Source organism: Hippoglossus stenolepis, chromosome 11 (assembly GCF_022539355.2).
Source record: "Hippoglossus stenolepis isolate QCI-W04-F060 chromosome 11, HSTE1.2, whole genome shotgun sequence".
Classification (NCBI taxonomy): domain Eukaryota; kingdom Metazoa; phylum Chordata; class Actinopteri; order Pleuronectiformes; family Pleuronectidae; genus Hippoglossus; species Hippoglossus stenolepis.
In genome coordinates this window covers 17555518-17572934 of record NC_061493.1, presented here as the reverse complement: position 1 = coordinate 17572934, position 17417 = coordinate 17555518, and the positions used below count along the sequence as shown (strand labels likewise).

At 41.5% G+C, this 17417-nt stretch overlaps 1 protein-coding gene across 1 annotated transcript; it reads right to left on the bottom strand.

Annotated features, from left to right (window-relative positions):
- Positions 1–353: 353 nt before the first annotated feature.
- Positions 354–16210, bottom strand: ccdc24 (coiled-coil domain containing 24). The gene is made up of 8 exons (XM_035170796.2): positions 16058–16210; positions 11524–11711; positions 7954–8070; positions 7758–7862; positions 6669–6723; positions 2327–2390; positions 2038–2155; positions 354–1769 (listed from the first exon to the last, which is right to left on the bottom strand). Exons 1-8 carry the CDS (start codon positions 16205–16207, stop codon positions 794–796), a joined length of 1773 nt encoding a protein of 590 aa, XP_035026687.2. The 5' UTR covers positions 16208–16210; the 3' UTR covers positions 354–793.
- Between the last annotated feature and the right edge of the window lie 1207 nt (positions 16211–17417).

Here is a 17417-nt window from a genome sequence, read left to right as displayed (position 1 = left end):
GGAATGTCCTTTTAAAATGAATAAGCTTTCTATCTGAATATTGAAGCACAATTTTACATATTTATTAGAATAAAGTGAATTCTGATCTTAACAGTAAATTAAGCTTCATATAAATATACACAAACTCATACATACCCCAAATCAAATATAAACAAATCTGCCTTGTTATCTATAGATAAATGAACACTTTTTAAAATTATGTTCATGGCCGATTGTCTACATTCTTCAAGCTTAATTTAGAGATAATTCTATTCACTGCAGATTTTACTTCATTTTATTAAAACATGCTCCGTACGTGACTTCAGAAAAGACAGTGAAACCTGAATAAACGATGTTGAAGCAGGACTCCATGATGGTCTTTTTTTCAATTGATTTAATCAATGTTTTATTTTTATTGCACCACATTTCACACATTTATCACAGTAATAATCTATGTCAACACGTTCAGTAAAATTGCCTCTGATAAAGCACTGATAACAGGTCGTGGGTACAAAAGACATTTGGACATGTCAAAGTACGAAAACAACACGTGTCAATAAAAACTAAAACTCGAAATTGTTAGCTACACCTGCAGTTTTCCTACTCTCTCAATATTCAAATATGTCCTGTGAAACAATATTTTTGCACTTTTCCCTGTTTTAACAACACATGTTTTTCCATCAAATACTTGGACACAACAATTACAAGAACTGAAATCAGTGCCCTTTGCCCTAAATACAAGTTTTCAATTCATGTCTGATAGAAAAACTAAAATAAAAAAACAGGTAGCTCAAAACGATTGAGCATGTTGACTTCATGTTGACACTCTTGAAGGAGGAGCTGGCTGGTGAAACCTGTTGATAGCCGGCTCTGTCTGTGTCTCCTCCACACCCGCCGGTTGACTTGTGGCGCCTCCGAGTGGTCTTTTGGGGAAAGTAAAGATTTTTCCCTCTAACTGTACAGACGCCGGCTGAATGGCTGCTTTGATCTGTCCTTGTTCACAATTGCTTTCTGAATGACTTGAGGAGTGAGCTGTCAAATTATGGTTACCAAGGGTGATTCCCTTCTGAAGATTACTGATTTTATATCTATCAATTCGACTGTTGCCCTTTCTGTCACCGTTTCTTGAAGGACGGCTCCCAGTTTCAGACATGACTGAAGAATAAAAACTCCCAGCAGTCCTCTTCCTTCTCTCTTCATCATCTGCTGACACTACACCACCCCCACAGGTACTTTTCCTTTGCCCATTTGGTGTCTCTGATTTCCCCAATGTTGACCCAGCCTGGTCAGTCCTGCTGTTGTAGTGACTGCCTGCATCACTTACAGGGCTGAGTGCTGGAATGTGTGAGGGGGTAACACTGATGTGTCTTGAGCTGCTTTTCCTCTCCTTCTGTGGTAAATCATCTTCTCTGCTCAGGCTGCGATGGGATGAAATTTGGGCTTCATGCACAGGGGAGTTTCTCTCAGCTTTCGGGGGCCTGCAGTGGACACCAGCACTGTGCTGCTCTGGAGAAAGATGGGTGTGGTGGTCGCTCTTAATTGTTGTCACGTCGCTGGTGAAGTGACTGTTCACAGGCCTGGAAGTCGTGAGTTTGAGGCAGATAGGTGGCCTGCTTGACACATTGGAGGCTAATGTGCTTCCATGAGTCCTGGACGCAGAAGTCTTAGTGGGAGGAGGTCCGGCTGGGGGCCTGGGCTGGCACAGTGGAGCAGGTGGATGTGGTCTTGGGACTGATGCAGAGTGGAAAGCTTGTAGAGTCTCATCAGAGGCCTTTCGTCCTGTTGACCGTCTGGAGGAGAGGAATCAGATTGGAAATTAGATTTATTCATTTGTTTGGGCTGATGAAACCGGCCTTTTCCAGGCTTTCATTCTAATTTTGTTTTAGGTTACAGTCCATTTTGTGGTTGGCCTGCATGAATTCCCTTCCTTTTTATTTAATTGGAATTAAGTTTGAGGTTGTATTCAATTTTTTTTAACTGCTTTTTCTCTGCTACTCCACGAGTCTATGAATCATTTTAACATCCCCTAAAAAGATCTGAACTATCAAACCTACCAACCTGAACCTGGTTTTCAGTTCCTTCACAGGGAGAGAGGGCGAGGCCGGCGATGAAGTGGCAAGTGAAGAGGGGTAAAGCTCCAAGTCCATTTGGATTTCACCTCTCAACTCTCTCAACTCTGCACACACACAACCACAACAGATATGAGATATGAGAACGCATGGCAAGACGGTGGGTAAAACTATCAGCATTCATTTTACATTTGTAAATCTATTTGCTGATCAACATGTTAAACACTGCTGTGCCACCAGATGGCAGCAAACACCAAAATGTCATTATCTGGACTCACCTGCGAGTGAAGGATCGGATTTCTCAAAATCACTTCTGCTCCTGAACTTTTGTTTAATATTTTTCTGCAAGACACAGGGACAGAGAAAAATTTTAATGTTAATCAGGAGTGCACGGTGTCAATGTTTTAAACATGTTCGCGAAAACACTAAAATAGCGTATAAGGAAAAATTATAAAAATAACAGTGGGAGAAAGAGGAAAGGAATGTGTGTGTGTGTGTGTGTGTGTGTGTGTGTGTGTGTGTGTGTGTGTGTGTGTGTGTGTGTGTGTGTGTGTGTGTGTGACCACTAAACGATTGAGCAGCAGTGTTCCATCATAATTTGGCCTCAAAAATCTACATCCAGGGCAACGAAAACCATAGCTCACTCTCTCTCTCTGTGTGTGTGTGTGTGTGTGTGTCCATCGCTTGCAAAACCAAAGACCTGATTGTAAAGTCAGTCTCACATGTGTGTTGATTGTGAATGACTGCCAGCCTCCTCTCCTCATTTTACACTTGCATAAATGCTAATAGAGAGTCTTTATAGCAACCGCAGACTGAATAATACATTACACAAACAAACTCACACAAGCATGTGCACACACACACACACACACACACACACACACACACACACACACACACACACACACACACACACACACACACACACACACACACACACACACACACACTCGCAGGCCTGTAGACTGACAGATAAAATACATATTTTTGGTCTATTTTCCCGGTGGGATTCAAACCCAAACCTCCTGGTGCTGTCTTTCAGAGCAGCAGTTGAAGTATGTGTGGTGTCTCTGACAGCAAAGTGACTGAAATCCCAAACAGCTGTAAAACACACACACACACACACACACACACACACACACACACACACACACACACACACACACACACACACACACACACACACACACACACACACACACACACACACACACACACACACAAAATGAAAATAGGCTTTGTGGTCCATGTGGGGTTTGAATCCATTGCCAAGGCACTGACTGACTTGCTGATATTTTAGGAAAGCTTGTATGTTCCTGTCATTTCTCTCTTACATGAGATTCTAAAACCAGAATCCGCCCACGACACAGCGTACACACAGAACCTCCCCCTTCAGCTCATGCAAAACCAGAAACAGAAGAACACGGATCGCCACTCCTGCTACAAAATCCATCTGAAACCAGCTGCTGGTGGAGGAGGCCATCTTTTCATCATCTTAGGTGATCATTTTCTGTTGTATCCTGGGAACGTGCTTGCTCTACGCTGGTTTCCTCACATGGTTATGCAAGTTGCAACAGCTCGATTATCAAAAATTATAGGTCAACATCTGCGGCGTCTGGTGTGCAGGTTGGTATAAGGAAGTTAACTGGGAGATGCAGTGTCTCTAGACCAGCAAAAGCTAAACGATATCACAATGTTGGAATAATACAGAAAAAACTGAAAGCAAGAATATCACAATTGAACTACAACGGCACTCAATAGAGCCCACACCTCTGCCAACGCCCAACAGTCCTTTTAAATTCAATCAAGCCGCACTAAATAACACACACTCATAGATATCAGTTCCCTAAATGTGCCTGATTTTCTTTTTCATCGAGACACATGAATTATTCCCTGAAAATTTTTAAAAACGCTCTATCTCGCAAAAAATTCCTGGATCCTCCCCTTACTCCGGATCTGCGCCAAAATTGGATGGATTCTTCCCTTCCTCATATCGTATCCTTCCAGCAAGTTTCATGGAAATCCATTCAATTGTTATTGTGTAATCTTTCTTACAAACAAACAAACCAACCAACAAATAAATGGACAGAGGTAAAAACAAAAAGGCGACCATAACTTTGGCGGTACAGGTTTTCTGAATTGTTTCCACAGATGGTTTTACATTCAATAGCCACTATAAACAGTCTATAACTGCCGTAGTTGTTAAGACTTGTTTTAACAAGTCTTGTTGTCTAAGAAACAATGAGTCATCACTGTTGTTTTTAGAAACAGTTGCTGCTACGTGACGCACTAAAAAGACAATTTGATCGTAGTTCAATGCTCCAGTGAAAAGCTGCAATAAAAACGAGATAATTTAACTTCATGCAATAACACAACATCAATAGCAATCTCAGATCAAACACGATGGGGGTGGATGAGAAGCTCCTGGCGCTCATCAGACACGGCACTTATCTCCATATTAATCAGGTAACTTGTTTACAGCTCACTGACAAACACCGACAGAATTATTTTAGACCTTTAACACATTTCCTTCTCATTTCCAGTTAATTACCAGCACAGACAATAAAAAACGAGAAAGATCCGGCTAATTGTGACAGGCCTTGAAAAATACTAAACAGATGTTCACAATCATGCTCTGAGATTTGAGTTGGAAAAGTTTCCTGCTTTGCTCTTCACATGTGTAAAATCTTCACGTTTGGACCAGACACCAAATTCCTTTTCTCCTTCCCACACGTTCACGCGCTCAGAATTTGAATCAGGTTCCTCTGACTAATGGAATATTTTAGACATTTTTGTTTGGTAACTAAAGCAAAAAATCCAGTAAGAACGAGAATGCCTCTTGTTTGACTTGTCTTTTGCAGCAGAAAAAGAAAAAAGGTGAGAAAAGTGCGAATTGCAAACCACTACTTTAAAGCTCACTAGCTCCTCTACAGCTTCCAATTCCTGTATCATCGTCTCAGCAATAAGAAGTTTTAGAATTAGAATTTTATTAAATTATTATTATTTTGCTTATGGTAAAAATTCCTGATGACGTGTTCTACCAACATCATCTGTGCTTCTTGGTTCATCTTCACATCGCTGCCATTTTTTATTTAACATTTGAAGATTTTCTGCATAAACACCTGACAAACTGACTTTATCGGGTTATTGACAGGTCATTTTTCCTCCATGTGCTAATTCCCATTTTTCCGCTTTATTTTGTTTGCAGACAAAGTGGCAATGTAATACTTCCAGACAGTCACACACATGTGGGAGAACTCCCCACTTCACATCTGCTCTGCAGAAAAGTCTGACATCTGGCCTGGAACTATCTCCCTCCCTGTTTCTTTCATAATGCCAAACACGCATGACAGTGTAACCAGATTGTAGGCACGCATGCATGGGTGTGTCTTCGTCTATGTGTGTGTCTACATGTATGTATATGTATGCAGTAACCCATTTAAGTGACTGGAAGGAGACTGACCTTACTCAGCACTGCAAAGCTCTTGGCCAGACAGATGGAAAAACAAGCTTTTAGACTGAGCCCTTGCAGGCCTCAAGTGTGCTTGTGCAAGTTTGTCTTTGTGTTTATGTGTGTGTGTGTGTGTGTGTTGAGTGTGTGAGTGTGTGAGTGTGTGAGTGTGTGTGTGTGTGTGTGTGTGTGTGTGTGTGTGTGTAAATGGATACCTTGGTAGTATTTCAGTGGTAATAGAGATTTAAAAGAGCTACCTGTGGGAGTCCAAGGAGTGATTCAAACTTTAGAGTTTAAAGTTTTAATTTGTGGAAAGGAGTGCCCCTGGTTGAGGAAATCAATACATCTTTAATGGAAATAATCACCATAGTAATACAGTCAGTGTATCCCATTAGGAATGTAGACTGTGGCGACCCGCCATATTCTAATTTGGCGTGCCACAGTTTCATAACGAACCCCAAAAATGTACACTCTCCTTGTAAGATCAGTCTGCTGCACTATTTGCCTCATGCTCACTTGGTCTCTCCTTCTCGCACACTTGCACTACTGTTCATAAACTTTTTACCGTCCACGCAGACGGCCACACCTCAGTTTCAGCTGCAGCTGTGTGTGTAGCTGCCAGTGGCATTCAATGCAGATCTCTCACCACAACTTCTGGTCTCTGGTCTGTTGCCTGTCACTCAGGCTTTGTTGCACATGAGAATGAAAGGTGTTTGCGATCAGGTGCAACCGCACTACTGCCACAGACTGAATAAATTCTGTAGGACACTCAGTAATGATTTTATATTTATGTATAAATTAACCATTTAACAAATTGCATCAATCTAATAAAACTGGATAAACATTGTACAAATCCTAAAAGTGTGCTGTTACATTCTAGTAAATTTCACAGAGTGCAATTGCAAGGGACTCAGAGATGTCTGAAGAATGATCATAATGTACATATAGTGTAATATGAATAGGCTGTAGAATTACAAGGTCAAGAATAGCTTCATAAATCAGGATCCTTTCAAGGTTGTAATTCTGAAATAAATCGTCTAACAACAGCACATCAGTCAGTTCTTTGACTGCAGCCTGGTTTCCTATAAATACTTTTAGAATTTGGATCACTTATTATTCTGGCGGCTGAAAGATAAAGATGAATTTGTTTCCCATCATGTTCGTCTTACCTTCAAATCCTGCACCAGTCTCTTCAACACTTCACATTCCTCCATTAGCACAGACCTACACAGACACACAGAGACATAGATAGAAAGAAAATAGTGTTGACATTTATCATCAGCACAGTTGCTTTTCATTAAATAAAGAGCTGAGGCCAAAATTAAAAACTGCGTCAAAGTGGAAACTATGTGTTTCAGTGTCACAAACACTAAAGCACTATCCATCACTGAATGAGGTAACACAATACGACAATAACAATATTTTCTGTCCTGCATTATTACACCACATTTGCGAAAGGTGTCACAAACTCAACCAGGACTTAAATTATTAAGACAACTTAACATTTATTAAACAAATTTATTATACTTATTTTATGAACATGGGCAATTTTATGAGTAGCATATGAAATGTAATGGCTGTATATATATAAGCAGAAAGGCACAGACCTGACGTCTGTCCAGAGTAAAGTCTCTGTGGTTTTCTTACGGTTCTGAGGAAACAGTGTCCTATCTTTCTTTTTCCTCCCTCTCTCCCCAATTTCCCCTGTCTCTGGTTACATAACCATAGACTTTATTCACTACTTTTAAATGAAAAAAGAATCTGCTCGCTCTCGTCCTGTCTGGGATCCATTTTCTGACAATGGGGCCTTTTGTTCTGGTTCCTCAGGAAATGGTCGAGAGAGAAAGAGAAAGAGAGTGAGAGACAGAGAGGAGGGGAGAGAGAGAGAGAGAGAGAGAGAGAGAGAGAGAGAGAGAGAGAGAGGCTCCCTTCCAAGGTAGCCCCAGCGACTGCGCTGCCCCGTGGGCCTCAAAGAAAGGGACATAGAGGAAGGGAAGGAGGGATGGAGTGTAATGGAGGAAAACTCATTCCACAAAGAAAAAGATACAGTCAACACAAGTGATGTGAGTCTTCTCATTAGTGTTACAAATCAAATCATTTACATATGTGATAATTGCTGCGTCATGGCTGGACCCTCTATGCCAGTGGTTCCTAACCTATAGGTTGGGACCATAGAGTGTATATGAAGATGGACGGCATGATAGCTCCCATAAAAGTGAAGCCAAAGTGTTTTGGAACCACTGCTGTGTGCTACTTACCTGAGGCGGTCCACCACTTGGTCAATGTCAATGACGTTCAGCTTGTCTCTCACTGCCTCGATCTCGTCTTCAGCGTTGGACTGGACTGAACAGCAGGAGCTGGGTCTGAGGGAGAGGAGGTGATTTAAAGAGATTTTCTACACGATGAGAAGCACTGTATCACATCAGTAAAATCTTTTCAACCAGTGTTACAAACCTGCTTCCGTTCTCAGTATCTCCGGGGCTCATACAGTCCCTGTAACGTCTGTCAAGGTGACCAAGGGCGTAGTTTACAGTCTCAGGTTTGTACCGAAATAGGAGCTCCTCGCCGTCTCTATAGCAACAACAGCACAGACAGAGATGAAACCTCAATCAGTTTACTTTATCTGCTCTTTCTTGGTGTGCTGAAGAATGTGCATGACCTGAGAGTGTTAACATCTTGAAACTTGATGTTTTACTTTAGATTATTTAAATCTATTTTTATTGCCGTACATCAATGTTATTGGTTTCATTATTTCACGTTTATGATCTCTATTTTTCATGTGCAATAGTCTGTAGTTTTGTCTTTTTATCAGCTTGTCTTTCACTTGTAAAGCACTTAATTGAGTAGCTGAACCGAGTCTGAAAAGAAGTCACAGTGTTGCTCTATGCAGGTTGATCTGTTGGTGCTTTAAGGTGAATAAAAGCTATTCAACATGTGTATTTAAAAGATTCCATGGGTAAAAAGCAAAGACATGAATTTTCAGAATGATCTCTGATGATGGGAGAAAAAGAAACCAACTCCTGGTGCAGGCAGCTGCAGTCTGGTCAGTTCTGCTTCATTTTATAGCCTTTGACTGAGGGAAAATGCCTTCTCTCCGGCTGCTCAGACAATGACATTAAGGTGTGGGTGGATGGCTGGGGCATCAGGGCCACACAGGAGGAGGCCAATAAGATAAATCAGTTGACTTTTACAAGGTACACACCCACACCCTCAGACAAATGATTCAAATCACAGGAGAAATCTGGTGTGGGGATGAGAACTAGTGTCGTCCTCCTCGACACTCGGCTGCTCCTGTTTATGTGAACTCACACAGATGAGTTGCATTAGGTCTTTGCTGCAAATCCAGTTCAGTGTTGTTGCATTTCTCTGCTGATGCTTTGGAAATACTTTCTCAAATTTCCATAATAAATGAGAACGCATAATAATAAATTTAAATAAAAGGAGAGACAAAGTTAGTTGAGGAGCAATATTAAGTGAAAGTGCGATTAAAGTGTGAACAGTTTTAGCCCCGATATGCACGTGGGACTTAGCCTAATTAATCGTACGATCAAAGGCCGGAAACACACAGTTACACACACACACACACACACACACACACACACACCACACACACACACACACACAACACACACACAAAGTACCATGCGTCAAAATCAACAAGTATACTAAAGCCAACTTCAAAGAGCAAAAGCGATTTGTGCTGCCGCTGCCTTGTGTGGCACCAATACTTTTCTGGCGTTGTTCCCATGCAGCCAGTAACAAAGGGCTACATTTCTCCCTCTGAATGGTCCTTATTATAATCCATTTACATCCGAGCCGCAGCACTTTACAAAAGTGACTTGTGATGTGTGAGCGAATCCGGCTTCGGTCCGTGTCTTGCTCAGTGGCACTTTAATAAGTCATGGTGCCTCAGTGGCCTCATGGTGACTTGATTGTCAACTTAAACATCCGTCCGTGCTGCTGTCCCTCTCAACAGAGCTGCCACAACAAGCACCAGTGTTACGGTTTAAATTCCAAAATTCTTCTAATTGTGCAGGAGATTAAAATGAGGGAATATTTCAGCGTTTGTTACCTACACCAAGGTTTTAATCTGCGTTTGTTTGTCTGTCCGTCTGTCCGTCTGCGAGTTTGCAGGATTACGCAAATGAATACGGAGTCAGGAAAGAACCTATTTCATTTTCACTTATTTTTAACATTGTATCGGTTGTTTTACAAAATTTTCATTAATTTCTCAGAGAATATCTCACGGATCATGATGACCTTTATGTTATTTAATGTCTTTATATTCGATGTATTGTCCATATTTTGTATTCAGCTGAGATTTGTGTGGACACTGTTGTCTTAAATACAAATGATCCCACTGGGACAATAGACAGGTCATTGAATTTTTTAAGTCAACCTGGCACAAACCTGTTAACACACACACACACAAAGACAAAACCCCACATCACCGAAGAGTCTCCTGCTGCCTTCAGCTTAAAACCACAACATATATGGACACAGACAAAATCACAATAAAAAGGAAGGCGACAAATTGACAGGCAATAAATGGTTTGTCACAAAAACGGAGAACAGTCCATCTGTGCTTTTCATAAAAGGCCTCAGTGAAACCAGAGAGGTGTCATGGGGCAACATTCCTGGCAGCAGCGAGCCAGTTGCTGGGATAGTTACCAGCTCACACGACTGCACACACTCACACACACACACACTCACACATACACATTGTGACACATCGTTTAGGCTATTAAACTGTAATGTGAGGGTGTGTTAGGAAAGGCAGTTTTACTAACTGATATTATCCTGCCAAAAGTTTTTACGACATTCTTCAGGATATTTTAACACAAGTCATTAAATTAGAAATTGCTACAAGCTCATCTCTGATCTGAGTTGTGTGATTAGCTGCAGCAATTAGAAAGTTTTATTACCACACTTCTTATACCTCGCGGACAACTTCTTCATAAAAGCGACACCCAAAGTACCAAGCTTCCCAGATGTAAGGTTTAAACACGCCTTTAATCCAATCAAGCTCTGAAATCTAGTATTTGTTGGCGTGGAATGCATGGATGTCTCCCTCCTATAATTGTCTTATTGTTCCACAGTTCCCAAATTAGTTTGCAGCATTTCTACGCAAAAAAAACCCTTTTGTTCCACTGTTTTCCCATCCCATTTGTTACTGACAAGGGAACACAATATAGTATTTTATGGCTCTCTTTGTTCAGGCAAAAATGACAGAGAGTGTGAGAGCAGGGTCTTAACCTACTTGCCCGGTCCCGTCGCATTGCTTGTGAAAAAGACATAAATAAGTGCTTGCGATCCAGTTTTAGAAAAGTCTCTCACACTGACAAATTAGACCAAGAGAGAAATTCCGCTTATTGAATGTTAGAGAAATAGATCAAGCAAAAGTTGACTTTAACGGCTGTTTTGTACATCTGGACCTAAACTGCCTTAAAAAAGTACGTATCAAAATTTCCATCTGAATTCAACTATAAAAAGTAAATAAAAGCCCAATTCCTGCCATTTTGTCAGACTTCATAAAGCTCAATTCATGGCTGAGAAATAAATGATTGTCTCGTAATATGAATGTTTTATGCTGTGCTGTAAAACTGGGGACATGTGGAGTATAATAAAGCTACGGCTGTACTTTAAAGACAATACTCTTTGTCATCTGTCACAGTGTCTGTACCATTTTCCCAGCATAAATATATTTCCAGTATAAATATAACTCCCAAGGCTTTCATCCCCGTCTGTTTGTTTCTTGGTTGGTTTGTTTTTAAGCAAGATTACTCTTCTACTGGATGGATTTCTACAAAACTTGCAGGAAGGATGTAGTGGGTTTCTTCTAATTTACATAAAATTCCTACTGTTATCATCACTGGATTTAGTAGTACTGCCCTACAAGTACAAATTCATTTAACCCATTATGTTTTTGGAGAATATGTCCAAAGGAAAAAATAATAAATAACATTTCCGTACACTTGACTCATGATGTACAGTAGATTTAAGTGTGGGAGAACGTACACCTACCTTCCCCCCCTGCCGGCTCTTTCTCTGAGCATCTGTAGTAACATCTTGACCTCAGCCCTCACCAGCTCTTTGACGGCAGGGGGGTCAGCCAGGGGGGAGCCCTGCTGACGTGGGAGCGGGGCCCCTGCCCTGCTGCCGTGGCCTCCGCCTCGCTGGCTCTCCTGCCACATCTTGTACCAAATCTCCGCCTTCAAGAAGTACCACAGTTAGTGAGGACGACCAGAGGTTTTACACAAACACCTGACATATGATTTTAAAAATAATAAAAACCTTATGACTCAAAAAGAAGCATTGCAGCGAGTGGACAACAACATTTCCCTGTAGTGTAATTACAAAATTACTAAAAAGAGGCTAAGCTTCTAAATGTGTTACATGGAAGGTATATTGTATATTTAAATTTTCTTATGAAAAACCTTTTCTCAATTTTTATCTTAATTTTCTCTTACTAAATTTCAAAAGTCAGAGCTTTTTCGTCACCGTTTCCTTGACCCTGTTTACTGTGAACTGTTGTGAACACAGTGTTCTTGGAACGGGACACAATACAACTTTTTAAACTTTCTGAAAACGGTGTCACACATTGTAAAACTGCTTTCACACTATATTATGTCTGCAAGCGAGGAACACTAACTACATGTGGCTGAGCACAGTCATTTTGTGGTGGGCCTTTTCACCAGACAAAGTCTCGTGTGCTGCAGGACCATGCCGTTTTTCACTCTGTGTATTTTTACTCGGATTACTGCAGATGAAGGATTTGCAGGAAAAGAGTGAAAAAGTTAGTCTTTATGCGTGACTTCCTGCTAAGCTGGGAGAAGGGCTGAGTGCCCAGGACCGGACTTTGCAGTTTGTATTCTGCATCCGAACACACACCTTTAATGTAGAACAACTTAACCATATTTCATCATAATGCCTAAGGAAATAAAAATAAAATAAAATGTTTCATAAAAGAGAAAATGTGAAATATCTTTGTGAAAATGAAGGATTCAATACCTGTTGCCTGTCAATCAATTCTGTCAAGTTTTAAAACACCACTTGAAAGAAATACACTGGAGGACACGGAACCCACCACTACACACACACACACACACACACACACACACACACACACACACACACACACACACACACACACACACACACACACACACACACACACACACACACACACACACACACACACACACACACACACACACACACACACACACACACACACACACCCCTTTTCACTCACACGGTTCTCCTGCGTCTGTCTCTGGGTGTCGAGGTGTTTATGTTTCAGGATTCGGGGCCCCACTAGCTAACGAGTTGTTCCTGAATCCCCCCGCTGCTGTGATACCGTTGATCTCATCCAGGAGCTATTTTAAGGGAACACTGTTGAAACCTGTCAGTTAGAGAGAAAAAAAACTACCGAGAGCTACTACTCTAAATCATTTAAATTGAGTTTTAGAGAACATTTACCCAAAACAGCTCATTTTCATTCGGTGGAGAGAGGAAGAGTTTAGGGGCAGGTACGGGAGCATGGCCCCCGTGGGCAGACTTGAGAAGAGAGGCAAATATTCCTTTTGATCTCACCGCCGGAGACAATGGTGACCTTGATGGAGAGAGGAATGGCCGTGCCAAGGAATGAAGGAGTAGCATGCAAATCCAATATTACTTTTCACAGTGGCTTACTGAGGGCTGGATTTCATTACATGGGACAGGGGAGAGGAAAAAAAGGAGAGAAAAGGAGGAACTGGGATAGATAGACAAGGACAGGGAAAAAAGAGAGAGAGAGAGAGAGAGGGCAATGGTTCACCCCACAGTAAATGTTCACTCACCCACCACTGTATTAAGAGCACCTGAACAACTGCTTATTCATACAATTACCCAATCAGCGAATCATGTACACACTCATCATGTATCTACACACTCATGCAGATACAGGTCAGGAGCTTCATTAAACGTCCGCATCAAACATTAAAGTGGGGCAGAACTCCTCCTGACCACATTGGAGCGGAACCACCACTCCTAAGTTTGAGGCTATGGTTCTCTGCCAAAGAACGGTGGATTGCTCTGTCCAAGTGAAGGAGTTTCAGGGTCTTTTTAACAGGTGAGGGGAAGATGGAGCTGGTGATAGACAGAAGGATCAGTGCAGCGGTTGTTGTACTGGACCATAGTGGTGAAGAAGGAGAAGAACCTTAAGGCAAAGCTTTTCATCTACCAATCAATATATGTGCCAACCCTCCCCTGTGGTCACAGGCTTTAAGATTCAAGCAACCGAAGTGGGTTTCTCAGTAGGACAGTGGGCTCAGCCTTAGCTAGAGGGTGAGGAGTTCGGACATTTGAAGAAAGGTCGAAGAGGAGTTGTTGCTTCTTTTGTAAGGGAAAGTGGGGGTTGGTCCGTGTACCTTATCATGATACCTCCTTCCATAGGGGATTTTCCGGACATGCCCAACTGGGAGGGAGCCCCAAGGTAAACCTAGAACTCGCTGGAGGGATTAAATATATACTGGACCTCAGATGAGGAAAAGAAAATGGATGGATGGAAAAATGTGATCTCAGTTAGTTGGACTTTTCTCAGTATTTTCTGATACTGCTGATCTGTTGGGATTTTCATGCAAAAAAGTCTTTAGAGAATAGTGCCAAAAAACTAAAAAACACCCAGTGAGCACCAGATCTGAATCCATTAGCACAGGGATGTGGCTGAGCAGCCTGGATTGGCAGCATGGATGTGCATCTGACAAATCTGCAGAGAGGATGTGATTTAATCACATCAACATGAGATAGCATCTCAACGGAACATTTCCAACAGCTTCCTGAATTCATGCCACTAAGAACTGAGGCTATTTCGAGAGCAGAAGGAGGAACTAGCCAGGATATCTGATAAAGTGCTTTGTGAGAGTATTCACTTTTCCCTGGAAATGTCTCAAAACGCTAAAACTTTCTTTCCATCTAGGGTCTAAACACTCACATGCTGCATACACAGCTGTAGGTGAATTATACCTTGTACTTACATCTGAGTGAAGACATCTTATGGGATAATGTCTCCCTTACTCTAACCTATAGTCCTTATTCTAACCTTAGCCCTATAAGCAAATCTTGACCCTTAAAGATCCCATTGAAAGTGAGGAGCAGCCATTATGTCCTCAAGTTGCAGGCTCAAAGTGGTCCTCACAAAGATCCCTGTACAAGAACATACACACACACATGCTGATGCACACTCCCTCCATCTATCTAACTGTTACACACATGCACACACACTTGATACGTGTTATGTGCTAACAGTCTTATCAACAGTTGAGGATTAGCCTCTTTAACCCTGTTATACCGACCCCCTGACTCATTAAGCTTAGTGGGCCTCTCTCTCTTTCTCTCTCTCTCTCTGTGTGTCATTGTAGAAGAGAGTGTCTATACTGTATATGAGTTGAATTATTCTGTGATTTGTTTCTTTGATGCTCCTTTGAATTCTGCTCTAGATGCTGTTTTGTGATGTAAATTTGACCTAAAATGTGATTATTTAATTGCGACTTGCACCTGATTGAGCCCTGAGGATATATGTACAGGGCAGTGTGTATATGAATTTGAGGGAATCTTGCATGTTTCTGTGTGAAAAGCAGACTTTCTGTTCTGTAGTTGCCACATGTGGCCTTTACACGTTAACTGCCACTGAAACAACATGTGGTCAGTGTGTACATGGAAGAGTTTGAGAGCTGAGACAGACTGAGTGTGTTTTTTTTCTGGCCTGTTGGTGCACTGCGGGGGGAGAGTTGATAATATCTACAGAAGAGAGAGGTTGGCAGACATGAAAGAGAGATCGGTGTCAAAATGTGGGGTTTATGCACCATGTGAGAAAAAGAAGACAGTTTGAGGACATGACTCAGGGCTGTTGGAACTTGTGATGAACATATTTTCTGACATAGCTATATATTAAAAAGCCATCTCTAAAAATACTTCTCTCTTCTCTCAGTCTTTACCTCGACTTGGCCTTTTTAGTGAGATGTGTGCCCCTCCACCTTAGCCATGTACTTTTGTCTCTTATTGAGAGTGCATGTGTCTAGAGTGAGGTCACTTAGCCAGAGCTGAGTACTAGGGGCTTTTTGGGGGCAAATAGTTTACTTGGCCTTGCGTAAATATTGATGTCTGCCTGGCTCCCACTTGAACTTCGCTGCGGCACCACGCCAGTTAACCCACATTTCACTTTTATTGGGGAGTCTGGTCATTGTAATAAATGAGCGTATGCAGCCAAACTAACCTCCTTACAAAACCCTAAACGACGCTTCTTGAGCTATCTGGCCAGGAATGCTTAGCTGAGCAAATTTTTTGATGGAACCGTCTCAAGTGGAAATTCTTGCAGATGTTGTGGTGGTATTCTGCAGCAATCCTACTCGAAACAGACCCAGCGTCTGGAGTCTTTGAAGGGATAAAGTGTGAAAAAACATGAATGATGAATCTGCCAAAGAGAAATGTTACAGCCTTAAAAGCCAAGCGCTACCGAGCTGTCGACTGGCAGGAGAAATAAAAAACACTGCAGTTGTTAAAAAAAAAAATCTCTCACCTCAGTGTGCACTTCTGTGTACATGTCAACCAGGAAGTGGCCCAGTGCCATGCGGATCTTTGACAATTCCGACCCAGGAACATGTTCAGAGATCAGGCTCCACAGAGACGGGCCACGGCACCAGAGCTGGCTTTCATCCGGGGACTGCATACAAATGGCCGTCTTACCATGAGGGAACAGACAGTAAAGTTAAATACAGTGAAATAAAGAGGGAACATATGGTGCATTTACTGAAATACTGCATTTAGTTTGGAGAAACGTCAAATTTGAAGGATATATACGTATATATAAGGATCTCCTCTGCCAAGTGGTAAAACTATAAATATACAGAAATGTACAGCAGGAATGTGGTTGGTTGGCAGCAGTGGTGGGATGCAACAAAGTACATTTCATGCATCTGTACTTAAGTCGTTTAATCCTCTACATCAGCAAATATCTTTACTTTTTCCTCTGCTACATTTTAAAAATGCACTATTTAACATCTTAACTTATATTTCTTAAAGTAATCAATAACGAGAGGGTAATTCAAGCAGTTCTACAATAGGAGCAGTAACATTAGACACTTCTGGATTCAGAAGAGGCCCGAGACTCAGCCATTAATTAACGTGACAATTCAAGTGTTTTCAGTAGCTTCATCTGCAGCGGTCTTCATTAATGTGAGTCTCTACTGTTCTTACAATCCACAGTGGACACAGTTAATGATGCACTAAATCAACAGCCTACACTCAAGTACTTTTAAGTATATTTAAAAGCAGGTACTTACTCACATTGACTCGAGCAGAAAGGGGAATGTTGTTCTTTTATTGGGTCTATTTATTTGTACTTTCACTTTAGGAAGGTTTCTAACTTCATCAGCTTTGTCCCCCATTAACTGTCTGCTGGTAGCTAACGTTAGCTAGAGAAGCTACAGCCTCTTCCCAGGACAAGCCAGGAGGCTAGTTAAACAACATGAAGAGTTCACGGAGCGTTGATTTAACACTTTAAATATTTAATAGTGAAACTAACTGTGTGAAAGCTTCGGTAAAGTTAATAAAAAAAGCGAGGAACAGCCGCTCACCTCAGCTTGTGTCTTGTTGTTAGCAGCTAGCAAGAGGGTGGTAACCAGGGTAAACGTCCCAGTTGCTAGGGGCGGAGATCTCGCGAGATCACCGAATTTCTCTCGAGTTTAAATCTTTTTAACACAGCGATTTACGGTTTTAGGTTGTGTTCAAATAAATATAGTTGTATTCATGTTTAAAATGCGTCATATTCATATGAACACATGTGCAATGCACGGTGATATTTATGTTTTAATCCACTTCCGTCACACCTGAGCTCCTGTAAAAGTCTGTTTAGCGGTTTTAACCTCTCGGGGAGGGAC